This window comes from Rattus norvegicus, chromosome 8 (genome assembly GCF_021556685.1).
Source record: "Rattus norvegicus strain SHRSP/BbbUtx chromosome 8, alternate assembly SHRSP_T2T, whole genome shotgun sequence".
Taxonomy (NCBI): Eukaryota; Metazoa; Chordata; class Mammalia; order Rodentia; family Muridae; genus Rattus; species Rattus norvegicus.
Window position 1 is genome coordinate 126,050,073 of NC_141541.1, and position 26,867 is coordinate 126,076,939.

General features: G+C 48.6%; 2 protein-coding genes across 2 annotated transcripts in view; both read left to right on the forward strand.

The window, feature by feature from the left end:
- The window catches only part of Itga9 (integrin subunit alpha 9), a 309,149-nt gene that overhangs the window by 16,111 nt on the left and 266,171 nt on the right, over positions 1-26,867 (forward strand). Inside the window, 3 exon segments of the mRNA NM_001420002.2 lie at positions 2,173-2,300; positions 3,847-3,953; positions 13,758-13,881. Of these exon segments, the coding sequence (NP_001406931.1) occupies positions 2,173-2,300; positions 3,847-3,953; positions 13,758-13,881 (359 nt within the window).
- LOC148004378 (uncharacterized) lies at positions 18,294-21,188 on the forward strand. Its single transcript, XM_087564219.1, has one exon. The coding sequence runs from the start codon at positions 18,373-18,375 to the stop codon at positions 19,576-19,578; it is 1,206 nt and encodes a 401-aa protein (XP_087420345.1). The 5' UTR covers positions 18,294-18,372; the 3' UTR covers positions 19,579-21,188.

Consider the following 26,867-nt stretch of genomic DNA (forward strand, 5'->3'; position numbering starts at 1 on the left):
AGGCTTAGGACCCAGAACAAGGGTTTTACATTTATACTCCCTCGCCCCCAGGGCTTGACAAGGCAGGCTGTGACGCTTTAGCTGTTTTAAGTTGTCAACCTGATAATTCTTTTCACCTGTGAAAACAACGGGTCCTCTAAGGAAGGCTCTTTGAGTTGCTCCAGTGGCTCAGGCTCAGCCCCTGAGGAGAGGGGGTGGGGGATTATCCCTTTGTGTGGCTTTCCTCTTGGGTTTGATTCTGAGTGTCATTATGGATTTGAGTTAGAGCATCCAAGGGCTGGCCAACCTCCCTGTGTGACTGAGCAAGGCAGTGAGTGTAGCCTGCGTGGGAAAGGACTCCCTTAGTCCTCACAGCCAGTGAGGGAATGCTACATTTGAGGCTCATCATGGAGGGGCTGAAGGAGTGGGAATGGATCCAGACAAGATCCTGCAGAGTCACATGGCGAGGCTCCTGGATGAGGGCCTCACTCTTAGCCCCATTCATATCCCAGCAAGGAGCAACAACCCCTATAGAAGCAAAAACATACCTTCCAGGGTTAATCTGGGAAGAGATAATTCTTTGCAGGGATGTGTGTGTGTGTGTGTGTGTGTGTGTGTGTGTGTGTGTAGTCCTCGGGGCTCCCTCAGGTTCTGGAGTGGGAATTAAGATAGACTTTTCCCATGGGGCCTGATACCAGGCCTCTGGTGTTTAATTAGTGACAGTGTCCATGAGCCTTGGCTGAAGTCCACTGAGGATTTCAGACACCAGCTGTACCATGCCCCAGGCTTGTTTGCCAATCTCTCTGCCTCACCGAGCAGTGGCGGGGAAGGTAATTAGTCATCATGACCTCTGAGTGGTGGGGAGGTGACTGGATGAGTGAGACCCAAGAAGAAGGTAGCCTCTGGGACAGAGCAAGGGGATCAGGGCCAGTTTTCTTTATCCCAGGAGGCTCCTAACTCTCCTCTGGGAAGAAGCCTCACAGTGGTGCGTTCTATCCCAAGGCCTGCGTATCTAATATCCTGGGATGGTCAGCTTTGTCCTGTTTCATGGGTGCTGGAGTCAAAGGATAGCTCAAGTCCTCACTGAGCCAGGGTTTGGAATCTGCAGCTCTTGGAGCAGGAGCGTGGAGCTTGTCCGGTGTCCTTTTCCAAGTACTCACTGCTCAGCGCACATTGTGTCCAACTGTTACTTAATCTTCTGTGCTGTGATCTTTTGTGATGGATCTGCACTGGGGAGGTGGAGACAGGCTCACTTGGGGATCCCTGGGTTTGTGGGTGCCAGGCCAGGAAGAGACCCTGTTTGAAACAAAAGATGGATAAAACCCAAAGAATGACAATCAGGGGCAACTTCTGCTCATATATATATACATGAACACACACGCACGAGGGCACACACACGTATAACATATACATACACATGCATACGACACAAATGCGTGCACACACTTAAAAAACTCTACACAGATTTATGTCTGCGACTCAAAGTGAACTTAATGTTGCTGCCCTCTTTGTGTTCTGCACTGACCAGGCCCAGGCTGATCCCACTGTCCCCTATCCTACCTTCCCTCCCCTCCCCCACTCCCTACTTATCCCTCTGGTGACTGGTAACTGGTAAAAGTGGGCATCTGTTCAGTTACCTACCGATGGCCTTAGTCAGAGTGATGAAACACCACGACCACAGGCAGACCAGGGAGGGAAGGACTTATTTATTTGGCTTACACTTCACATCATTGTCCGCCACTGATGGAAGTCAGGGCAGGAACCTGGAGGCAGGAGCCAACGCAGAGGCCATGGCCGGGTGCTGCCTACTGGCTTGCTTGTCATGACTTGTTCAGATTGCTTCCTTATAGAACCCAGGATCATCAGCTCAGGGGTGGTCCCGCCCACAGTGGGCTGGGTCTGCCCCCATCAATACTAATTAGTAAATTGGCCTATAGGCTTGCATGCAACCCACTCTTACAGAGGCATCTTCTTAATTGAGGCTCCTCCCCCTCTGATGACTCAAACAGCCAGCACACCAAAGTCTTTGGCTTATTTTTCTACTGGTTTGTGTTTCTTTTCATTGGTTGTTTTACTTAAGCTGTGTGTGTGTGTGTGTTTCCTGATGCATACTCTGATTGCTCACTCTTAACCCCTGCCTTTTCTTCTCCAGCACTGATTGTGACCACACGCCTTTTTCTTTTTGATGTGCAGGGTCCTCGTGGGTGCACCAAAGGCAGATTCTAAATACAGCACTTCAGTAAAGTCCCCTGGAGCTGTGTTTAAGTGTCGTGTCCATACCAACCCTGACCGGAGATGCACCGAGCTGGACATGGCTCGAGGTGGGTGGACATGCCTGTCATCCTAGAAGTGGACGCGACACCTCCATACCTTGTTCTTTTCCTACTTAGGGTGGCCTCAGTGACCTGCCCTCCCTCCCTCTTTTCCTCCCTCCATCTAACAGATGTGTCCTGAGAGGCTGTAAGTTATTAGGCGCTGAGATATGCCAATGAACCAAGCAAAGAAGGAGCCTGCCATCCTGGACCTCAAAAACCAGTAGTAAGAATAGCCATTAAAATAAACGATAAAGTAAGAAATCCCGAGGGAAGGTGTGTGCTGGTGTCAACTCTATATTGGAGGTTGGAAAAGGCTTCCTTGGGGACCTTTCTGTGGATGGAATGGAGTTAGCTGGGAAGTCCAGGAAGTGAAGTCTCCAAGCAAGGACAGTGCCCTCACTGGGGAGCTGAGCAAGGGAGGGAAGAAGGTGGAAAGGACATCTGCCAAGCAGGAGGGGCTACACCACATAGGGCCTCACAGGACAGGTTAAATAACGAGGTTTCACTCTCTGTGCGGCCAGAGACCATTCAGATGAGTTTCAGCTTCTGCATCATATATGGTGAAAGGTGCGATCGGACGGATTGTGGCTCACTTTGGTCTAGTGGGTAATTCAGATCTATGAGATCCGTCCCCACAGATTGGCTCTGGTCCAGCTGTACACACCAGGGATTGGCTGCACTGGATTACTCTGAGGAGACTGAGCTAGGAGAGGCAAGCACTGTGCAGCTAAGTGCAGAAGAGCCAGGTGGCTCACCGGCTGCTTCCAGGCCTCGCTTCCCCAAAGCCCTTTCTCACCCAGGCCTCTGTCACTGCTTTTTATACACAGAGGTCTGGGGAGATGCCTCAGGGCATGTATGCTGAGCCTATCCCTTAGAATCTGCAGAAAGAGCAGCATGGGTGTATGCATGAGCTTGCAATTCCAGGGTTGAGGAGGTGGAGACCCATGGGGTCACTGATCAGCCAATGTAGCTATTCCTGTGAGCTCCAAGTTCAGCAAACACAAACATGTGGTGCACGCGCGCGCACACACACACACAAACACACACACACACACACACACAACTGCATAACTCCAATATGTGTGCACACACGTTAACATACAAACACACATTAATGCACTCCCCAATGTGTGCACACACACACACAAATACACACGCAAATGAACCCGTCAGCATATGCACAAACACATGCAAACTTGTAAACACACACACACACACACACACACACACACACACACACACACACAGCAAAGCGGGGGTGGGGGGAGAGTCCCGATTTTCTTTATCAGAAGAGACTTATGCTTGTGTGGTCTGCTCAGAGAAATGTTTGTAACAATGGCTTCCCAGAACATCAGTGGAAACACTTTTTCCTTCATAGAGAACTTTGTCATGGAAAAAGAAGACGCTGAATTAAACAGCAACATTTTGTTACAAGTTTCTATGGAGTTGACATTTTGTTATAGGTTTGAGTTTGAGTCCCCAGGACCACCCTTTGAAAAGCAGCCAGCTGCACCAGTCCTCAACCTGAATCTGACCTCTTTTCTCCCTCCAGAGAGGAATCGTGGCGAGTCCTGTGGGAAGACCTGCAGGGGAGACAGGGATGATGAGTGGATGGGAGTGAGCCTGGCCCGGCAGCCCAAGGCAGATGGCCGTGTTTTGGTAAGACCTCTGGGGAGAGGGTGACTTGGGACAGGGCTCCCTAAGAACGAAGGACTGACCCCATTCAGTCTGGCACAGAAGCCAGAACCCAACCTGAAGGCTATCTGCTCTGCATTGCTGCAGTGTCTGACCTGCAGTTTTAGCGGGGACAGCGTATGAGGCCACATGCAACTGCATGCAGCAGGGGACAGCTGTGAGGCTCAACACAAAACTGTAAAATCACTTAAAACACTGTGAGATCATTTTTGAGAGATTTAAAAATACCTCGGTTGTGTGGTGCTGGAGTGTGAACCTTGTAGGTGACAGTATCATGTTGTCACGACAAAGGCTGAAAGACCTAGAACCTGTCATTGTATTGTCTTTAGACACATTGGGCTGAGAATATAGCTCAGTGGGACTGTTTTCTTCACATGCACGGGGCCATGATTGATCCCAGGAGGCAGAGAGGGGAGGGTGGAGAGAGAGAGACAGAGACAGAGACAGAGAGACAGAGAGACAGAGAGACTGACAGAGACACACATAGAGAGAGAGAGAGTAGAGAGATAGGGAGACAGAGAGAGAGAGAGAGAGAGAGAGAGAGAGAGAGAGAGAGAGAGAGAATATGAGACTACAGGTAGAAAGAAGTTTGTAATTTCATTTACTACCTAAGTATTTTTGTGTATGTTTTCAGGTCAAGGTATAATTTACATAGAATACACAAACCTCGAAGCTGCAGCTTGGGTTCTGGCACACAAGTTCTCTGTGTCTTTATCTAGTCAGCCCTTACATCCCAGAGGCAGATGCTGCCTTGCAAACATTGTTCTTGATTTTTTGAGAACTTTACCCGAATGTAGCTCTATGCAGGTGTTTAATAACAGGGACACGCACAGTGAAAAGAGACGTGACTCTCATGAGTGACCCTCTGAAGGGTGCACACACATAGAGACAGATGTATACATACATATACATACACACATACACCTTTATGCATGCACACACCCATACACATACACCCACATACAAATGCACACACACATAGACACACACATACACATGCATATACACACATAAATCCTATATACATGCACAACATACACAAATACATACACTCATGCACACCCATACACAACACACACATAGACACACATATACACATGCACACACATATACACATAGAGAGACATATACACATATAAACACATGTTAAAAATAAACAAACTTCTAACTGTGACGGGGACTTGGTTACTAACCACTTTCTTTTTTTCCTTGTATAATTTTCTGTTGAGAGTACTCAAGCATGCACACCTCATAGTTTGGTGATGTTTTCACACGTGTGCATTCAGGCATCCCATGGCCAGCTCCCTGAAGGCTCCTTGGGCCCTTTCCCAGGCCGCTGGTGCCCTGCAGGGTGATCTCTTCAGACTTTCTATGAAGTCTGCTGTTGGCTTTCCTCGAAGGCTGTAGGAAGATTTATGTTTTAAAAGTTCAAGGTCAAGAAGAGAAAGTGAGTCCAGCTGCTGTATCTCAGGGGTTTCCTTTGGGCCACGAGCTGTCAAAGTTGGGGGCTTTGTGGATGTTTGTTCCCAGGGGAAATGGGTTTTCCTCAAGGACACAGGCCAGAAGTTTGCAGTCTCCTCTGAGGAGCTCCATTCTGTGTTGATCTCCTCTATCCCACCTCAGCACACTTAAGAGACCCCCTTATTGTTGGGTCCTTGGGAGGGAGAGAGCAGCTGGATACTCTCACCAGAATTACAAGGCCTCCCACTGGATACCACTATAGGTCCCATTGACTGCACCCCACCCCCATTTCTGCTGGCCTTGGATTCCAGTCCTTTAGTCCCGGTCACAGAAGGCCATGGATGATGTCCAAGCCACCACATTCTTCTAGGCATGGTGGTCTGACCCCCACAGGGTGACTCAGCCCCAAAGAGCCAGATCTCTTGTCTACCATTCTTGGGAAAGAGATGGGAGAAACCAAGCATGTATATTTCCCAGAGGGGACCCAAAACTGTGACTCAGAACCAATAGAGAGGAGGAGATAGTTGGGGACAGTAAGACATGAGATGCCCCTCCAGGCATGGAGTCTAGAGAGATAGCCTGCTCTGCCAAGATATACTAACTCGGGGATGTGGGACTTCGGTGTGGTTGAGAGCTTGTTTGTAAAAGTGCAAGACAGAGACTCAAAACTGTGCCAGTTGGTACAAGACTGGACCCAGGCTGGGATCTTGAGCAACAGCGAGGAGCATGGGAGACATTTGGCCCCAGAAAGCCAAGGAGGCAGGGTTCAAGATTTGTAGGAAGTGGGGCTACAGACAATCCTAGCTAAGTAACTGAGTTGAATTTCTGTTTTACACAATGCTTGAACCATTCGTTTTGTCAGTCACTCCCCTAAGGGTGCTGGAGAAAGAGAGGTGGGTATGAGAGGGCGTCTATAGCTCTCAGGTCTCAATTCTGTTGTCGTCATGTCTATGTATCATATGAAGCAGCACCTCAGCCTTTAAGAGTAGTATATGCTCTGAGGAAACATGTGCTTTCTTTGGGCATGCATGCTACTGATAAATGAAAAGCTCACTTCTCCACTGAAATCAGGAGACAACACGAGAAGTACACACGAGTTGTACAACGGCGTCCCGAGAACTCTCCATCTCACAAAGGTTAAACCCTGTATCTATTGAGCCAACCCTCTTCCCTCCGCCCCCTAGTTCCTGGTAGTCATCATTCTAATTCTGAAGTGCTCGACACATCAGATTCTGTGCAGGTAGAAGTGGGCAGGATTCGTCATCTCAGGAGGGCTTCTGTCACTTAGCGCAGCGTCCTCACTGCTCAGCTCTGTCGTAGCCTATAGGACAGCATTCTTTTCTTTTCTTTCTCAAGACCAAGTGATACTTTACCACAAGTGCACAGCGTTTCCTTTGCTGACTCATGGATATAGGTTTAGGTGGCTTCTAGCTCCTTGACATTATGAATAAAGTTTCTACAAACACGAAGATTTATTAGACAGCCCACTTTCCCTTTCTCTCGGGTACACATGTGGAAGTGGGACTCTCAGATCGTGTGACAATTTTACTTTTCACTGTTGGAAATACCTCTACGCTGTGTTTCTCTAAAAGTGCACGGGCCGTTTCGTTTGGCCAGCATGCAGAAAGTTCCAGGGACAACTAAGTGTTCATCTGCTTGTTATCGGGGTCCTGGGGTATTGGAGACAGAATCCACATGCTAAGCACATGTTCTGTTACTGAGCCCCACCCCTAGGACACTCCGTTTCCCTTTTAAATAGTGGCCATCCTAAAGAGTGTGAGGTGACGTTTCATGACAGCTTGTGTATGTGTGTGTTCGTGTTATTTAAATCCATTTCATTTTTCTCTAATGTCTCGTTTTTGTCTGTGAAATCTTTCTGGGAAGCATTTTTTAATTGAAGGTATTAAAAGCGTTTTGGACCCTCAGGAATATTCTGTGGCACAGGATAAGACCTGTCTCCCCAGGGATACGGCCTTTGATTTCAAGGGTGGGATGGTAGAGAGTGAAAGCTGTGACGGGAGTAAATCATCTCAATGACAGATGGCCTTATCAGAACCAATGCTGCCAAGACCCAGGATGTCAAGCTGGCCCACCAGGCTAACCTTGGCCCAGTGGCTGCCCATCTTGGCTCTGTGTATAATGTGGTGCCTTCAAGTGTCCACCAGGGACAGATGATCCTTAATACAAATGCTACCATGGGACTGAAAGCAAGTTCCTTCCCTTCCCACTCTGTTCCCACACCTCTGGAGTACAGAGATGGTGTCCTCAGGAATAGGGAGGAGGGCTTAGTCAGCCAGCCACACAAGCACAAAGACCTGAGTCTAGATCACCAGCACCATGCAGAAGCTGGGCATAGCCATTCGTGTCTGTAGTCTTAGCCCTGGGAAGGCAGAGACAGAAGGATTCCTGGGGCTCACTGGCCGGCCAGTCAAACTGATGAGATCTAGGTTCAGTGGGAGACTCTATTTCAAAAAAAAAGGGGGGGGGGTTGGGGATTTAGCTCAGTGGTAGAGCGCTTGCCTAGCAAGCGCAAGGCCCTGGGTTCGGTCCCCAGCTCCGAAAAAAAAAAAAAAAAAGCTGGAAAGCAAGGGAGGAAGGTACTCCCTATTAACCTCTGGTTTCCATATGCATGCAAACACTCTCTCTCTCTCTCTCTCTCTCTCTCTCTCTCTCTCACACACACACACACACACACACACACACACACACACACACACACACATACACACATACACCAAACATTCAGAACCACGATCTCCCCTCATCAGAGCTGCCGAGCCTCAGATAACGAATTATCTAAAAGGCTCGATTTTTTCTGGGTGGAAGCAGCAATTTCCGGCTCTAACTTGGCTGTTTCCTTTCTGAATGTCAGTGCCCTCTCCCTCTCCCCTCCCTGTCCCTGTCCCTCTCCCTCTCCCTCTCCCTCTCACCTCCCCCTCCCCCTCTCCCTCTCCCTCTCCCTCTCCCCTCCCCCTCCCCCTCTCCCTCTCCCTCTCCCTCTCCCCTCCCTGTCCCTGTCCCTCTCCCTCTCCCTCTCCCCCTCCCCCTCCCCCCTCCCTCTCCCTCTCCCTCTCCCCTCCCTCTCCCTCTCCCTCTCACCTCTCCCTCTCACCTCTCCCTCTCATCTCTCCCTCTCCCTCTCCCTCCCCCTCCCCCTCCCTCTCCCTCTCACCTCTCCCTCTCCCTCTCCCTCCCCCTCCCCTTCCCCCTCCCTCTCCCTCTCCCTCTCCCTCTCCCTCCCTCTCCCCCTCCCTCTCCCTCTCCCTCTCCCTCTCTCTCTCACCTCTCCCTCTCACCTCTCCCTCCCCCTCTCCCTCCCCCTCCCCCTCTCCCTCTCCCTCTCCCTCTCCCCACCCTCTCCCTCTCACCTCTCCCTCTCCCTCTCCCTCCCCCTCCCCTTCCCCCTCCCTCTCCCTCTCCCTCTCCCTCTCCCTCCCTCTCCCCCTCCCTCTCCCTCTCCCTCTCCCTCTCCCTCCCCCTCCCCCTCTCCCTCTCCCTCTCCCTCTCCCCACCCTCTCCCTCTCACCTCTCCCTCTCACCTCTCCCTCTCACCTCTCCCTCCTCCTCCCCCTCCCCTCCCCTCCCCCTCCCCCTCCCTCTCTCTCTCCCTCTCTCTCATCTGCCTCATTTGCCTACTTCCCTTGTGTCCGTCTTCTTCAAAGTCACCGGGATGTTCCATGTGACTATTTCTGTCACTGCTTCCTAGTTTAGTGTGTGTGTGTGTGTGTGTGTGTGTGTGTGTGAATGAGTACTCGGCTGAAATATAACACATGAAGAAAAGTGCACAGATCAAGAGAATGCACTCCAATGAGTTTGCTTTAGGTAAACATCTACCAAACAACACTCCCAGCACCAAGCATCCCAGAGCCTCGTTCTCTGCACCTCCCAGCCTCCCCCAGCTGCAGGGTGGCATAGCATCATCTTTGGGAGAATTCTGTGACATCTCTGCCTGCTTTAATCCTGTGCCCAGCACACGTCCCCGTGGCCAGGGTGTGACCTGGCAGTGCTCTGTAGACCTGGAAGCATGACAGAGCTGGTCCTTCTGTGGACAGCAAGTGCAGGTGTGTGAGGGCGGCAGGGACAGACAGGCATTTGTGACCAAGCTGCCCCGGAGGAAGGACATGCTGTAATCACACGACAAAGAAGGGCTTTGAAGGAAATTGGACACTTTTCTTCCTCTTTTTCTTCCTTGGGAGGATAATCAGCCCTTCTGACTTGAGATGTGTGAGGGCTGAGATTCGGGTGATGGTAGGATCCTCAGTCTTTAACTAGGGTGGTTTGGAAGGCGAGTTTAAACGGGTTGTTGTCTCCTGAATCTCCTCCTCTTTCCATCTCCTGCCTTCATTTCCTTCCCCTCCCCCACCCCCTCCTTATTCTCTTCCTTCCTTTCCTTCTCCTTCTCTTCCTCTCTCTTACTTCCTTTCATCCTCTTCCTCTTCCCTCCCTTCCCTCTCCATGCTGTCTCCTCTTCCTCATTTTTCTTCCCTCATCCCAGGCCTTGTTCACTCCCTTAAGGGCGCACGGTACCTCTGGGCTACTCCCACAGCTCCAAAGCAAGTTCTGGCCACTTCCAAAGAGTTCTCTTCCTTTCCATCCTTCGCTGCTCCCTGCCCTTCCTGACAACCCACTCCCCAAGTCGACCGAATCACGGTGCTCTGCAGTCCCTCAGAATCTTGCTCTTTTTACACAGGATGCCGGTCAGACAGAAATCATGTGTGTGAGGATAATCTGCCTGAGCGCAGTGTTTTCTTCTTACAATTTATATTCAGAGTCCATTTCTGTTTTCTGGAGGGGGAGCCTGTCTTTGACCTTTGATCTCTGTCCTCCCAGGATATTGTGAATCAGATGAGCGTAAAATGTAGTATTTGGGTCTCCTAGGGATTCTCCAAGGTCACCCTTAAACAGTTTATGGGATGGAACGCAGGCAATATAATAAACACCGGCTGACACTGTCCATGTGTGCAGCTGGCTGCCAGACACGCCACGATAAACGGCGTCCTCTCCAACTCAGCATGCTATAGGTAACGGAAGCTCTCGAGCTGTGGGCTGAGTCCTTCAGCTAGAATAAAGCCCATTTGCCTAGGAACTGGGTGATCGAAGGAATTCCAATTTACAAACGGTAAGAGGTAAGTCAGAACCCCCCCCCCCCACAATGAAAAGATCAACTAGTTGGCCCTTTCTATCCACAGGCAGAGGGGTTTATCAGGGCCCCTGGTGGCAGCGTCCCTGGAGGGAGGAAGAACAGAGAGCTTAGATGATAACAATCTTACCATACAAGAAGTGGGGAAGAGCTTGCACTGGGAGGCCTTGGGCGTCCCATTCCAGCTAGGGGCCAGGGCCCCATGGGAAGGGTTCCAAGAGTAACCAATGGCCCGGCTTCTCCAGTAGGAATCTAGAATCTTAGGATGGAAAGGCCTGATAGAAAGACGAGGTCCAGGAACAGCTCGGTCCAGTCCCGGTCTCAGCATTTACTGTGTCACTCAACCACTCTCTGCTTCTTAGCCACCCCAGGAAGAAAATGGAGGTCCTGGGCCAATGAGATGACTCGGTGGGTAAAAGAGTTTGCCATGTAACTCCTGAGTTCAATTCCTGGAACCACGTAAGGGAGAGAACTGATGATACAAAGTTGTCCTCTGACCTCCACACGGGTGCTATGGCAAAGTCCTACCTGACCCATCATCCTCTCAATAATATAGTTGGAAATATTTAAGAAATTGGCTTGGTCGCTGTTCTGTTGCTGTGAGGAGATACCATGACCAAGGCAACTCTTATAAAAGAAAGCGTTTGATTGAGGGCTTGCTTTTAGTTTGGGAGATTTAATCACTTGTCATGGCAGGGAACATGGTGGCATGCATGGTACTGGATCAGTCGCTGAAAGCTGTATCCTGACCCACAGACAGACAGACAGAAACACCCTGGCTTGGCATGGGCTTTTGAAACCTCAAAGCCCACCCGCAGTGATACACTTCCTCCAACAAGGCCACAGTCTCTGATCCTTCTAATCCTTTCAAATAGTGCCATTCCCTGCTGACTAAGCATTCAAGTGTGTGAGCCTATTGGGGTCTTATTCAAACCACCACCAAAAAAAATAAAATAAAATAAAATAAAATAAAAAAATCAAAATTGAAAATGAGAGTTTTGCCACCTCCTTCTGGGATGATAGAGGTCAAAGGCAGACCACCAGTTGGCCAGATGTTATGACACGCTGGGGAGGTGGATCAGATCATAAAGTGCCTGCTGGGCAAGCACAAGGGCCTTGGTGCAATCATTAGCAGCCACTTAAAAAGGCTGGCCTGGTAGAAAAACAGTCCAAGCACTGTGGAGGTTGAGCTGAGTGGATTCCCTGGGATTTGGTGGCCAGCCAGTGCCCCAGGTTGAATTGGTGAGTTCCAGGTAAAAATGAGAGATGCTGTCCCCCAAAACAAGGTAGAAGAATCCTGAGGAGTGAAATGTGAGGTTCAGGTCTGGTCTAAAGACACACATACACACACACACACACACACACACACACACACACACACACAAACATGTACCTACCCACAAACACACATACATATATACACATACACACATATACACACATGTACATACCCACATACATATACTCACACATACTTATACACACACACAAATATGTACCTACCCACAAACATACATATATACACACACATGCATACATATACACACATAGACATGTATATACCCATGCACATATACACACATACACACATATGTATACAAGTACACACCCACATGTATATACGCACACATATACACATATACATATATATACCCACACACATATACGCAGACACACACACTCACCATAACATACATACACTAAGACATATGCACACATACCATTCACACACACATATACACATAACACACACACACATACACACACAGAAACAAAACTAGACATTAAAAATCTCTGATTATTTTAAGAAAATGCATCCATTGGCCAAAGCAAGATGAACTAATGCCCAGAAATGAGTGCTTTGCACTTAGGAGAAGGATCCAGGTTGGGCTGCCCATTCCCCACCCCCTCCATTCCCCACTCTCCTGAGCCAGCTAGTACATTCCCCCTTATCGGAGAACCTCAGGCCACACTGGGACCAGAGGCCATGTTCCAGCATGAGCAGGGTGTGTCCTTCAGAGGAATATGAGCCAGGTCCCTGCTCTGCCTGGTGGCCCCTGGTCCTCTTCATCAAACTGATTGGCCTCAGTGTCCCTCAGAAGTTTGACCCCAGGACTGAAAGACTATTCTCAGAAGCTGGCTGAGGGCTGACCCGTCCCTAAGGTTCTCCTCATCTCCTCATACACGTAACTCTCTCACTCACCTGCCCCAGGCCCCAAACCTTCCCACTGCCATTTTGTCCACTCTGCCACTTCTCGCCCTAGGTCTCTTCACAGGGCTTCTTCTGACCATCCTGTGAACGGTAACCACTGCCTGGAACGAAGGGGCCATCTCCCTGAGGGTTTGGTGCCACAGTGGTGTGCATTTACCAGAGCTTGTTAAGGGTTTGTTCAAGATGTGTGTGTTTTGCTGGGCACCCATTATTTCTCCAGTGGAGAGAGCAGCCGCAAACCTTTGCTTCTGGTTAGGGAGATGGTCTGCTGAGTGTCTCTGTAGCTAAACTCAAAGATTGGGTTGTCTTCTTCCCAGTGCCTCTTCCCCTGTCCTCCCTCCCTCCTGCCAGCTTCCCATCCCTTCTCTCTTTTTTCCATGTTCCGTCGTGGCCCAGGCAGGCAGTATCTCTCCTGGGGATGCCCATTTCCATCCTGCCCACCTAAGTCTCTTCGTGGTGGATGAGGGAAGCTTCACAACTGTGAATAGGATTATGCCACACACCCACGGGAGCCGTGCCCTGGCTCGCAGTTGCCCAGTCACTGAAATTAGCCACTGCTGAATGCATAAAATCGGTCCTCCCTGTCACCGCTGGGGTCTGGCTGCCCCTCCAACATCTTCTTACTTTTGACCCTCCTCACTCACCGTCCTTCTTTCCCTGGAACTTCCAAACCTGTGTCATTCCTCATGTCCTGTGCACCAAACGCTTCTCGCTCAGGAAACTTCTCCCTTCTTGTGCCCAGTGTGGAGGGCGTTGTCCACTCCCTAGGCTTTCCCTGCCCTTTGCCTAGAAACCTCACTCCAAGACTCTGTAGCCCACTGTCTTCTGTCTTACCATTTCTGTGCTCGGGTATGATCACGCTCTCCCCTCCCGGGAGCTGGTTCTCCTCCGTTTCATTTTGCCGATGCCTGGGCGTGAATTGACATTCTCCCTCCCTCCCCCTCTGTCCCTTCAGGCCTGTGCCCATCGTTGGAAGAACATATACTACGAAACAGACCACATCTTGCCCCATGGATTCTGTTACCTCATCCCATCCAACCTCCAGGCCAAAGGCAGGATGCTGATCCCCTGCTATGAAGGTGAGCATGGATTAGTTCTCCCTCAGTGCGGTGCCCTCCTTGTTGGGTAACTTCCAACAGGCCCCCAGCCCTCTCCCTCATACCACTGCCTTAGCATATCTCTGGTTTTCCTCACTCTGTTGTGAGAGCAGGGTTATCTATTCCTGGATTGACTCTGGCATCCAAGTTATGTCCATAGAAGAGGCATCTGTAAAGGCGACAGTGGTCAAGGCCCTGTCCAGCCCTGCTCCTGCCACAGAGACCATGGTGTTCCTTACGAAGTCCCAGAGATAAGGTTCAGCCAAGTGATCCAGCAGTTCTCTTAGCTTCCTGGCACTGCTGGAAGCTGTAGGGCCTTGGGAAACCTATTATCCTTTTCTGGAACTGAGTCTCCTTATCAGAAAGGTCAGGAACTGGTCCGGGTGATCTCTACAGCGCTGCTGTAATGCCAGGATGGTCACTGGACTTCCACAAAACTCCTGGATGTTCTAGGCGGTGGGAAGAGAGGATCCAGTGTCTATAAAGTCACAATGTGGCAGAAGTTGAACAAGCAGCCCGCCTCACTCAGATCTCATGACGCACTCTTCTGACCATCCTTGAGTGTCCTAGACTGGACGGAGAGCAGTCCTTGGGTCTGGAGAACACTTCGTATCTGTCAGCTATCACTGCATAACAACACATCTTCATCTGGGCCAAACAATAATCAACATGGATTTTTTCTTTTTTTTGTACAACTCCACATAGGCTGGGCTCAGCAAAGCTCAGTGCGCTCTGGTTGTGGGTTCAAGTCAGGCCCATTCTACATGTTGCCTTCTGAGACCAGGGGCTATGTGGGGTGTGCTGTGTGAGCACAGGGTCACCTGGGGTCTCCTATGATGCCCTGCTTAGAACTGTGATTTCTTGGGAACACTAAGTCGGCCATTACTGAGGTAGTTGATTCAGCTTCAGATGGTCCTTTGGTGGTCGGCCCTCCTTTCCTAGCCTAGTTCTGGTGAGCTGAACCAGTCGGATTTTTAATTGCTTCCCATTTATTTGGAAAGAGGTCTCAGCACTGGCCTGGGTCCACAGGGCCTCGTGCTTCCCTGGGCTTTCTCAGGTTTTGTACTTGTGGTCCTCAAGAGGGGGTTCTGACACTTTCTGGACCTTGTAGATAATTTTTGTGTCCTGAGGAGGATCCCACGGCGCTACGCGGAACTCAAAGGCCCAGGCAGGACATTCTGTGAGCTATTCTCTACACAAAGGTCAGCAGGAACATGAGGGGAGGTGCAGACCCTCTTCTTGTGTTAGGCGGACTGTTTTCGTGCCTTCACTCTTCCTCTGCTTGAGCACTTGGCTGGCCCTGGCTGGGCCAGATGAGGAGACTGAACTCTGGCTCTGTTCATTACCGTATTGTCCTAATGGGACGGAAAATTTCACCTTAAAACCGTGGTAGCATAGCCGCAGGCGCAGCTTAGTTGGTGAAATGATTGCCCAGCGTGCATGAAGTTCTGGGGTTTTATCCTCCAGGCCAGCTAGGGTATGTGAGCCCCTGTCTTGAATGAATGAATGAATGAATGAATGAATGAATGAATGAATGGTGTCATCAGTCAAGCAGTGGAGAACATGAGCACCAAGCCAGGGCATTTGGTTTTCACCCACCCACCTGAGTACGTGCCACATCCCACACAGCTCACTCACTGATCCCCAGACACAAGCGCACGGGAGTGCCTGGCCTGAACTTGTCAGCTGAGCCCTGGCTGTAAGAATCGAAGTTGTTAGCTGGCTGGTGCAGGGCTCTGCCTGGGAACTCAGAGTCCTCATGCAGGGACGGCCTAGGCTTCTTTGCTTCCTATATCTCTTGACTCCATGATGGCCAAGTGGAGTCAGAGGAGATATTAGCACGATGTTTGCTCCCTCCTGACTTTTCTTCCATAAGTGGCATACCCACATATTCGAATTTGTACTTTGGTAAAACAAAACAAAACAAAAACCCACCACGGTAAGGAGTGGGGCTGGTAGAGGGAGTACTGGGGTGAAGGGCAGCTGCTTAGGAAAGTGGGGGATTGGACAATGGTTCTGTGTTCTTGGATCTGTAAAATGAGAGGTTCGGGACGCTCAGATTTCTCCGGAAGACTGGGCTAGTGGGGGGATTAAGTGGGAGCAGGCCCGCAGCGGCCCTGCCCTGTACTGTTGATTTTGGAGACCTCTACTTCCCTGTTTTGTGGTCTAAATGAAACCAACTCTGGCTCCTAAAACAACCATTATTTTCTCTTAATGTGGAAAATCTCAGTGACGTAACCTCCCTGTCCCAGGTGGGGATCACGGGATGGTGAAGGACAATGGGAGCATTTAGAGTCTGATAGAGCCTTTCAGATGTCCCCTAGACCAGCACACTGGGTGTATCAAGGTCCAGAGAGATAAGAAGTGTGGCATGCAAATCTGAGTTTTCACTGTGTGGAGGGTGAGTGACACACTGGTTGGAACAAAACCCAGGACTCCAAATGCCAGCGCCCAAGTCCCTCCTCTACAGCTCCCTCTGCTTAACACTGCCTGCTGATGAGAATGTAAACTCCGTGTCCAGCTTACTCGATCAAGACTTTTTTTTTGCGTTCTTAGAGCATATATCTGCTATATGCTGAACATATTACACGCTGTAATATGCTTGTTACATGCTAGTGAGCCAGGCACTAAGCAAGGTTTATGAGTCATTATAAGGTGACTGACTTCTATTTAAGGAATAGAACTCTTTTAGTTTTGTTCAATGGCTGATGACCATCAGATAGACAAAAGCCAACAGACACAGTCCCAGAAGAGAGGGCAATGGGGCATTGTGGGTAGGATAAAGAAGAGAGGGGAGTATGTGAGGAGAGAGTGGGAACCACTGGGAATGGGGAGAGAACATGGGAGGGCAACAGTGGAGGAGGGGACACCAGCAAAGTGTGTACTAATATATACATGAGAGACAGAGAGATGACTCAGCGGTTAAAGGGCTTCCCATTTAAGTGAGGACCAGAGTCTACATGCCCATGTACATGCCAGGTGAATATGGCACAATCCCAGAAGGCAGAGACAGAGGGGTCCCCACAGAAGACTGGCTAGTGAGACCAGCTATTTTGGTGAGCTCTGGGTTTGATTGAGAGCCCCTGAATCAGGGGTAAGGGCAGAAGAGCATTTGAGGATGATTTCTGATGTTAATCTTGGGCCTTCATCTACATACATACACACACACACACACACGTATCCGAGTACATACATACACATATGCACATGTACTCACATATATATGAAAAACAACATACTTGCTTGAAAATGTCATAATTAAACTTACTTTTTAATAATAATTAGAAAATAGATTAAAAACACAAATCTTCCAGTTGCAGGAGAGAACAGAGGGAACTCCATGTCTGAACGTTGGTGCTGTGTAGGATTGAATCCCCAGCCTACCCACATTCAGTTGAGTGACTCTCAAGCAGCATCCACGGCTTATTTCATTTTATGATTGAGGAATATGAAACCTGATTTAGGCTTACAGTCTGCTGAAGGTAGGGAAGTGAGGGACAGAGGCACTGTACTGTAAGTCACGGCAGCCAGCACAGGGCAGGGTCTGGAGAGACTTCTTCCAGGTTTACTTTCTGTCCAATGATGGAATGCATGGGGGGCAAAGACAGGCTTAATGGGGGCTGCTGTACCACACTGTCTCTCTTGGTGTGAAGGTCTTGCCAGTGCCGTGGATGCTGGTTTATCTCCAATCCCCTTTGGGTTGTTCTAGGGAGATCATGAGAAATCCCGCAGGACAGTGCTCACAGAGCCTGCCTGTGGCTCTGTAGTAGTGGCTCCTTGTTGGGAGGGTCAGCAGTGCAGTCTCCTGAAGACTGAAAGGTCGGTTTGGTAGACTAAACTTTCTGGGTCACCTTTCCAAAATGTCTTGAGCTTTTTTGTTTTAAGAAAGATTTTTTTTTTAAGTGTGTGTCTATGCTCACGCATGCCCGTGTGTGTGTGTGTGTGTGTGTGTGTGTGTGTGTGTGTGTGTGTGTCTGTGTGTGTGTGTGTGTGTGTGTGTGTGTGGTGTGCTGTGTGTGTGATCCAGAAGACTGGATCAGATTTCCTAGAGCAGAATTTACAGGTGCTTTTGAGTCAGCTGAGTTGGGTGCTCTGTGAGAGCAGTGTAGAATCTCAACCACTGAGCCATCAAAAACACTGGTCTTGGGTCTGGCACAGGACTTTTTCTCATGGCTTCTCAGCTGCTTCCTGTTGGATGGGAGAGGCTACCAGAACATCCTGTTGGGAGCAGGAAATACAGAAGGAATTGGAAATCAAAGAAGACTAGGACGTAAAATCAGATAAACTCACAGTGCACCCCTGCAGCAACACGTCGAGTTCACACCTGCCTCGACCACGGGCAGTATCGTTATGTCCACATGTTGTCTTTGTCAGAGTGTGGAAGAAGATAAAGACTTAACCAGCATAGCTTGGGGAGCTTACCAGAAAAACAGAGTGAGCACCATCAAACATTAGCTTCTTAAATATGCCAGAATGCTTTTAAAAGAGTTTTCTTATTTTAAATCATGTGTCTGTGTGTGTGTCTGTGTGTGTGTTTGTGTGTGTATGTGTATGTGTGTGTGTGTCTGTGTCTGTGTGTCTGTGTCTGTGTGTGTGTCTGTGTGTGTGTCTGTGTGTTTGTCTGTGTGTGTGTCTGTGTGTTTGTCTGTGTGTGTGTCTGTGTGTCTGTGTGTGTCTGTGTGTCTGTGTGTCTGTGTCTGTGTGTGTGTCTGTGTGTGTGTCTGTGTGTTTGTCTGTGTGTGTGTCTGTGTGTGTGTCTGTGTGTGTGTCTGTGTGTTTGTCTGTGTGTGTGTCTGTGTGTGTGTGTGTCTGTGTGTCTGTGTGTCTGTGTGTGTGTCTGTGTGTGTCTGTGTGTTTGTCTGTGTGTGTGTCTGTGTGTCTGTGTGTCTGTGTGTGTGTCTGTGTGTTTGTCTGTGTGTGTGTCTGTGTGTGTCTGTGTGTCTGTGTGTGTCTTTGTGTCTGTGTGTGTCTTTGTGTCTGTGTGTCTGTGTCTGTGTGTTTGTGTGTGTCTCTGTGTGTCTATGTGTCTGTGTGTATGTCTGTGTGTGTGTTTGTGTGTGTCTGTGTTGTGTGTGTGTTTGTGTGTGTATGTGTATGTGTGTGTGTCTGTGTCTGTGTGTGTGTCTGTGTGTGTGTGTCTGTGTCTGTGTGTGTGTCTGTGTGTTTGTCTGTGTGTGTGTCTGTGTGTCTGTGTGTGTCTGTGTGTCTGTGTGTCTGTGTCTGTGTGTCTGTGTCTGTGTCTGTGTGTCTGTGTGTGTCTGTGTGTGTCTGTGTGTCTGTGTGTATGTCTGTGTGTGTGTTTGTGTGTGTCTGTGTGTGTTGTGTGTGTGTGTTTGTGTGTATTTGTGTGTCTATGTGTGTGTCTGTGTGTGTGTCTGTGTGTCTGTGTATTGTCTGTGTGTCTGTGTGTCTGTGTGTGTCTGTGTGTGTCTGTGTGTGTGTTTGTGTGTCTATGTGTGTCTGTGTGTGTCTGTGTGTCTGTGTGTGTCTGTGTCTGTGTCTGTGTGTATGTGTCTGTGTGTGTTTGTGTGTATGTGTCTGTGTGTGTCTGTGTGTCTATATATGTGTGTCTGTGTGTGTCTGTGTGTGTGTCTGTGTGTGTTTGTGTGTGTGTCTCTGTGTGTGTCTATGTGTCTGTGTGTGTCTGTGTGTCTGTGTATGGGAATGCTGTACTTGTGAGTGCAGTGTTCTTGGAGCCGGGAGGTCAGAGGTGTCAGATCCCTTGAGCTATGTCTCCAGTCACCACACCAGGGTATTTAAAGCCTCTCCAAACGTAAGTCAGTACATGTGATACAATCAAGCACAGACACTTCTTTTATCCTTTATCCTTGAACCCAGCAAGGCAAGAAGCCAGCACTCAGCATGAGACTGTAAGCAGCTCATGTTTTTATTGTGATGGGGAAAAAAAAATCTCACAAGTCTGGGGTGACTCGAGAGCAGCCTAGAAAAAGCACAGATAGTGTTCCCTGACTGAGGGAGCGGTGCTGTTAGAGGACCAGCTGGTGAAGGTGCTGAGTATGGGGCCCCACGAGGTGGAAGGAGAGAACTGATTTCCATAAGCTATCGTTTAACCTCTACACGTGTGCAGTAACATGTGCACATGCCCTTGCCCTGAGAACAAACAGGCAAACAAATAATAAATAAATGGAGATTCTGTTTGTTAGCGGCAATGGCGTACCATCATATTTCAGGATGCGGTGGCACCAGACATTCACGTGATTGGAAGTTCCTGCTCTTCGAATCTGATGAGGTGACTTTGCACAGGCTTGAAAGGTCTCCATGTCCTCTCCTGCAAATTGGGGTGATCAGTACCTCCTGGCAAGGGACTTGGGGTGTTTTAAGTGCCTGATACCTCCCAAAATCAATAAGTGAGAATTTTCCAATTAACTTTCAAGTCATGTAATATTCTTTAAGTTGTCTCAGAAGGTGTCCAGTGGACGCTTCTCGAGTCAACTGGTAATTAAGGGCCGAGAGCTGGGTTTCATTAAAATGTTCTGAAGAGGGGCTGGGGACTTAGCTCAGTGGTAGAGCGCTTACCTAGGAAGCGCAAGGCCCTGGGTTCTGTCCCCAGCTCCGAAAAAAAGAACCAAAAAAAAAAAAAATGTTCTGAAGAGCCTGGAGCTGTTTGTAATGTGTTTGTGGGGCCAGGTCTGACTATGAGGCTGGGGCTGGTCTTACCTTCTCTGTCCTTCTCCCTCAGCCTCCCAGTTGCTGAAGTTACAGGCATGCACCACCATGCCTGGATTACATCTTCTTAAATGTGTAGTTGTATTTTCTTATCTGTGTAGTCCACTTGTTAAGCTCTCTGCTCTGGTGACCGAAAAGGATCTGATGTTGTACGCAAATGTTAAGTCTGAATTGTAAGGGTCTGAATTGATCGCATTTTATTGTGCTTTAAAATTGATTTCAACTCTCAGAGCAGTTGAGCTTTTATTTCCCATATGCACATCTTAAGGCAGTGGCCATTCCCAGCGTGAGACCCGGACCAGGGCCGTCATTGTGAAGACATATTTTTTTCCTCTTCTTAATGCTGAAGGGCAAGACCCCACAAGGGGTAAAAATCAATTATGATCCATTTACAAATCAAAAGCAGTAGAGGCTTGGGTATGCATCTCTTTTGTTTTTTTAAAGAAGGAATTGTAAAAGGTTGGGCACATCCATTTAAAGATTCAAGACGAAGAGGCCCCTTCCATTTTGATTAAATAATGAACCCTGCTTTTACACAGGGCTTTCTGTTTTCCAAAGAGCTTCTGCAAATGTTACCTCACTTAAATAAATATGGTGAATTAAACAGTAAGATGCTGTTCAATATTTTATACAGTTAAGAGGGTCCTGGGGTTGGAAAGATGGCTCTGTTGGTAAAGTGCTTGCTGCATAGGCATGAAGACCCTGCTCAATGCCCAGAGCCCCATGCTTCAGGGGAACAAAAGCCAGTTTCACAATGCACACCTGTACCCCAGCTCTCAAGAGGCCCAGACAGGAGGGTCCCTGGAGCTCAGTGCTCGATGCCCAGACAGCCTAGATAAGCTGGAGGGCTATAGGCTCAGTGAGAGACATGTCTCAGAATAAGGTGGAGGGTTACAGGAAGACCTGGTGTTAGCATTTCACCTCCACATGCATGAGTACACACATATATACATTCATACACACACACTCACACACACATACACTTATGCACACAGTCACACTCAGTCTCACATACACACACTCATTCACACACACATACACTCATGTACACACATAGTCAGTCTCACACATAACACACAGTCACAGTCTCTCTCTGTCACACACACACACTCATACTTACTAGACACACACACTCATGCACACACAGTCTCACACACTTATGCATACACACTCACACTCAATCTCTTATACATACGCACAGTCATACACACACACACACACACACACACACACACACACACACACACATACACACACACACGGAGACGGGCTCTACAGGACAGTCAGTGCTGAAAGGAGAAGGTCAGAGGTCTCTGAAAATGACCTGGGATTCATGAGGTCTAAGTTTCTTCTTGGAGCCAAGACCTTTAGACAAAAATGGATCCTATACCTCAAATAAGTTTCCACACATTGTGTGTGTGTGTGTGTGTGTGTGTGTTACTGTTTAAGTTGTATCTTCTAATGTTACAGATGCCCACAGTTTCTAAGTCTCTTTAAAAAGTACCTGTCTGTGTGTCTTAGCATCTTGAGGATTGTTATCTGAGAAGCGCCCAAATCAGAATTCACCTGACAATAAATACCTCTCAGGTGCTAGGAGGTGGGAAGGCCACTTAGGAACACAAGGCACTGGCTTGTGTCCCTCTGCCTGGTCAGTGTTCATATCCACGTTGTAGAGGTGAGAAAATTGGGGTTCAGGGGAAGCTGATGAAGGCCTTACTGAGGGTGTGTTCAGCACAGGGAGGGTTGTTGGCCCTTAAAGTGCAGCGTGGGTTTCCCAGGATGGACCCTTTCTGTTGGCATGTAGGTTCCTTTGTGATCAGCAGGGGCGCAGGGAAAGACCTCCAGTTACTATGTCGTGAACCTGGTGGCCTTTCAGGACATTGTAGACTTTTAGGACCACACTTCTGCTGGTTTGGTTTGGTTTGGTTCAGTTTGGTTTGTTAGGTGCAATCTAGAGGTAAGCCCCACAGTCACGGAGAGCAGACAGCATTAGCCTGGTGAAACTCAGCCAGAGGTCTCTCTCAGTCCCCAGGTTTAGCTTTGGTAGCTCGGCTGCTCATGTTTTATCACTGGATATGTCGTGAGTGTTTCGGCCACAGGACAGAATTCCATTCAGTCCTCAGCTGCAGCTCTCTCAGAAATGTGACTGTCTCGTGCTCTGGGACGCTTCTTCTGGAGGGAGAAAATGTACGAAGTGGGAGGAGGCAGAATTGTGCTTCCTAATCCTGAGTGGAAGCAACTATTAATGGGTTAAAATGATTGTTTTATTTTTAGTTATGTGAGCGTACGCACACATGTGTGTACATGTGTGTGAGTGTGTGTATGTGTGAGTGTATGTGTATGTGTGTGTGAGTGTGAGTGTGTGTGTATGTGTGAGTGTGTGCGTTTGTGTGTGTGCGTGTGTGTGTGAGTGTGAGTGTGTGTATGTGTGAGTGTGAGTGTGTGTATGTGTGAGTGTGTGCGTTTGTGTGTGCATGTGTGTGTGCGTGTGTGTGAGTGTATGTGTATGTGTGTGTATGTGTGAGTGTGTGTGTATGTGTGAGTGTGTGCGATTGTGTGTGTGTGTGTGTGTGTATGTGTGAGTGTGTGTATGTGTGAGTGTTCCATTCTTATTCACACCGGGCAACTAACTGTCTGTCCACCTCTCTCCAGAAGTCTTTCATGGTCCCTACCTGAAACCGTCCCTGGTCACCACCAGTTTCCTCTCCAGCTCCTGGCAAGCACCAGCCCACTTCCTCCATGAGTTTGCTTATTCTGGGTACAAGCGGAATCATCCAATATGTGGCATGCTCACTTCATCTAGCCCAGTCTCCTCTGGATACACTCCGTGTCTTAGAACGTATCAATGCGTCTTTCCATTTCAAGACAGCGTAATATTCCTTTGTAGCCATGCAGTGTGTTTTAAACAACCCGTGTGCCTGTGATGGTAAACCTCCCTCTGGAAAAACATCGTGAGAAGTGGCAGAGATGGGCGAGACGCCAACAGCTCCACCCTTCGCTGCTGACGGAGGCTAACACGGCAGCAGTGTGGCTTGAGCTGAACGACTGGCTGTGACCAATGTCGCCCTGACCTGCAAGATGAATGCAAAAGGTCAAAACTATTAAATATTCTCTCTAATTCTTTTCTCCTCTTCGAATGCCCTTCTTGCTTAATTGCTTGAAGCAGTTGGCTTTCAGGAGTTCCACAGCCCACATGGAACTGTTTCGATATGTTTCCCTCTTCCTCTCTAACCTGCTATTTATAGCGTTACTTTATTTCCCACGTAGACGGAAGTCCATCAGAACGGAAGGTAGTTTATCTTTTCTTCCCTTTGGGGGAGGTAAATGGCCATTTCATTACTAACGACCTGTCTGCTAATAAGCACGGACCCCTAAATTTTTGCCTTATCTTCAGTTACTTGAGAGATTTATCACTCCTCGGTGATGTTTGGAAATAATTTAAGGCTAGAAAGCTATTTTCCCAGATCCTTTACTTTCTAGCTGAGCTGAACAACTGGAAAAAGACTTTGAGATCAGTGTGTTAAATCTAGTTCTGAGCAGGAGGCAGCTCTGGGATGAGTGTGCCTACTGTGTGAGCATGAGTGTGCCTACTGTGTGAGCATGAGTGTGCCTACTGCGTGAGCATGAGCTGACATCAGATCTTCAGCATCCACATGAAGACCTGGAGTGGCTCTTCGTGTCTGATACCTGCGCTGTTCTGGGAGACCCCCAGCCATGCTAGCCACCTCAGTGAGCTCTGGGTTCAGTAAGAAATGTCAAAAAAATAGAAAGTGGTCGAGGAAGACAGCTAAGCCAAACTTTGGTCTCCCCATGTGCATACATGAGCAAAGGCATCTGCACACATGTGAACGCCTACACACCAGCTTTGCCAAAAGCTGAACACAGAGCTATCATGTGATCAGTATACTATCCTATTCCTGTCTGTAGACATGAAGGACTCTACGTCAACATCCCACAGGGACGTCTGCGTATCCACATTCACTGTGGTGCTAGTCAAAGAGCCAAGGTATAAGACAGACTAGATGCCAGTCAAAAGAATACTTGTAGAAAGTTGTATATACATACACACACATATGTGTGCACATGTGTGTGCCTGTGTATGAGATGGGCCATTAAAAAGTGAAATTCTGTCATTTAATACAAATTAGATAGAGCCCGAGATCATTTGAGTGAAATTAGTCAGACTTATAAAGACAAATTGTATGCTTTTGTGTTATTTGTGGGTGGCCATAATTAGTTTTTGCCAACTTAGCACAAACCTAGACATAAGTCGGAAGAAAGAGTCTCAGTGAGGAACTGCATCTGTCAGATTGGCCTGCGAACAAGTCTGTTTCCTGGTTGTGATGGATGTGGCTCCAGCCTGGTGTGAGTAGCGCCCCCCAGGGGCAGGCACTCTGGGCTGTGTAAGAAACACCCTGAGCAAGCCTGGGGAAGAGCAAACCAGTGGACAGCAGCTCTCGGCATTCTCTGCTTTAAGTCCAGCCTTGGGTCCCTGCCTCGGTGATGGACTGGGAGCTGTAAAATGAAGCAAACCACCTTTCTCCTCAAGCCGCTTTAGGCCAGTGTTTTGTCACAGCCACAAATTCTAGGTCCTAGAATTCTCTACAGATACGCAAGAGCATGTGTGTGCTTGTATACCTATAAGAATTGATTCCTAAATCATTGTTCAATGTTCAACTGTAAAAGCACTTACCATTCTTTGGTCACCCCCTCCCCCAACACACACACACACACACACACACACACACACACACACACACACACACAGGGCTGGGGGATGATTAATTGGCGGCTTTGGAAAATCACATTTTCTCCAACATGTAGTGGAAAGTGAGAGTCTTATGAGGAATGTATGCACCACGGATCTATGTCTGTCTAAGCCTTAGCATCCAGTTCAACGGCTTTCTAATGTCAATTACAATCCACTAGCTTCAGGGTAGGCTGTGGGTATTTGAAGCTCTTGTTTCTCTTCATCTCGGGATTGCCTTCTGTTTAGACAGGGTTTATGACACCAGCAGCTAAACCACGAAAAATGCTGCCACTTTGGAGGGAAGAGCCCAGAACTTGATGAATTAAAGTACATGGTGCTACCCACACATATCAAACCCGCCCACAAAAGAGAGATTCCCCACACTGCTTCCAGGTCCTCTTGCTTAGCCCCATCTTTGCTTACTGGCCTCAGTTTCCCTGGGTCAAACAGCTGGGCACATTACAGAGAAGGCAAGCCACCATTGAAGAGTCTGTTTCTCCTGCATCGTTAGATAGATAAATGCTTTAGTACTTTGCTGTCTGGTGTGCCATGTTGGTGGGGACTAACTGAGCAAGCCCAGAGTCGCCTGGGCCCACTGCCTTTGTGTTTGTGCAGAAATGGTCTTCCTAGGAACACAGGGGGCTGGAGGTCATCTTCGGCTCCTCCCGGGTCCCTCCACCCTGTGCTTCCTGGACTGCTCGATGGAGACAGGGCTGTGACTCATGTTTCTTGGGCTCAGCTCTACTGGGGTCAGCCGCTTGCCCCTGGCTCTACCCAGCCCTCTTCCACAGCTTTGTGCATAAGGCATTCCTCCAACTCAAGTCTGGATAAGCAGACAAAAGCGTTTAAGTTTTCATTGGAGAGATGATTTTAAGTATTTGACTGTATTAGCATAACTCTCTATATACTAGAGCCTTAGCATCTGTCAGGTGTTGTCTCTGAGTGTTTAGTGTAGACACAGCATTTCATGTTGCCCGTAATGAGCTTGAACTCTTGGTCCTCCTGCCTCTACCACCTGATTGCTAGAATTTTAGACATGTGCCACCATGCCCAGTTCACGAGGAACCTTGTCCTTTAGCAGGCACACAAGCACTCTACCAGAAGAACTACACACCCAGCCGCCATGATGTTGTGTCTGAACATTTTACTGAAAAGGAGTGGGGTCTCTGGGCTTAGTAGTTGGGGGTTCAAGTCCCCACAGCTTGATGCTGCTGCATCCAGAGAGAGATGTGTCCTCAGTAAAGGTCTCACTCTGCTTCAGAAGGCTTTGCTTTGCTTAGCGTCCATGAGCTCAGGCTCAGTGACTTCCCATTGCTGTTGCCTTTGGGAATGGGCTGTCCCATGAGTGCTTTGGGACTGCTCTCAGGTCTTCAGAGATAGTCAGGGACAGTCACAGCATAGAGCAGCATGGTCTGAAGAGATGGATACTCTGCCTTGCTTCTTCTAGTCTACAGAGAACAGTCAGTTCTCTGTAGATGGGGTACAGTCAGTGTGGGTACAGTCATGGGGTACAGTCAGTGTGGAAAGCCCA

Excerpts from the sequence above, each read along its gene's own strand:
- LOC148004378 (XM_087564219.1), top strand. The coding sequence starts at position 18,373 with ATGCTTTTAAAAGAGTTTTCTTATTTTAAATCATGTGTCTGTGTGTGT.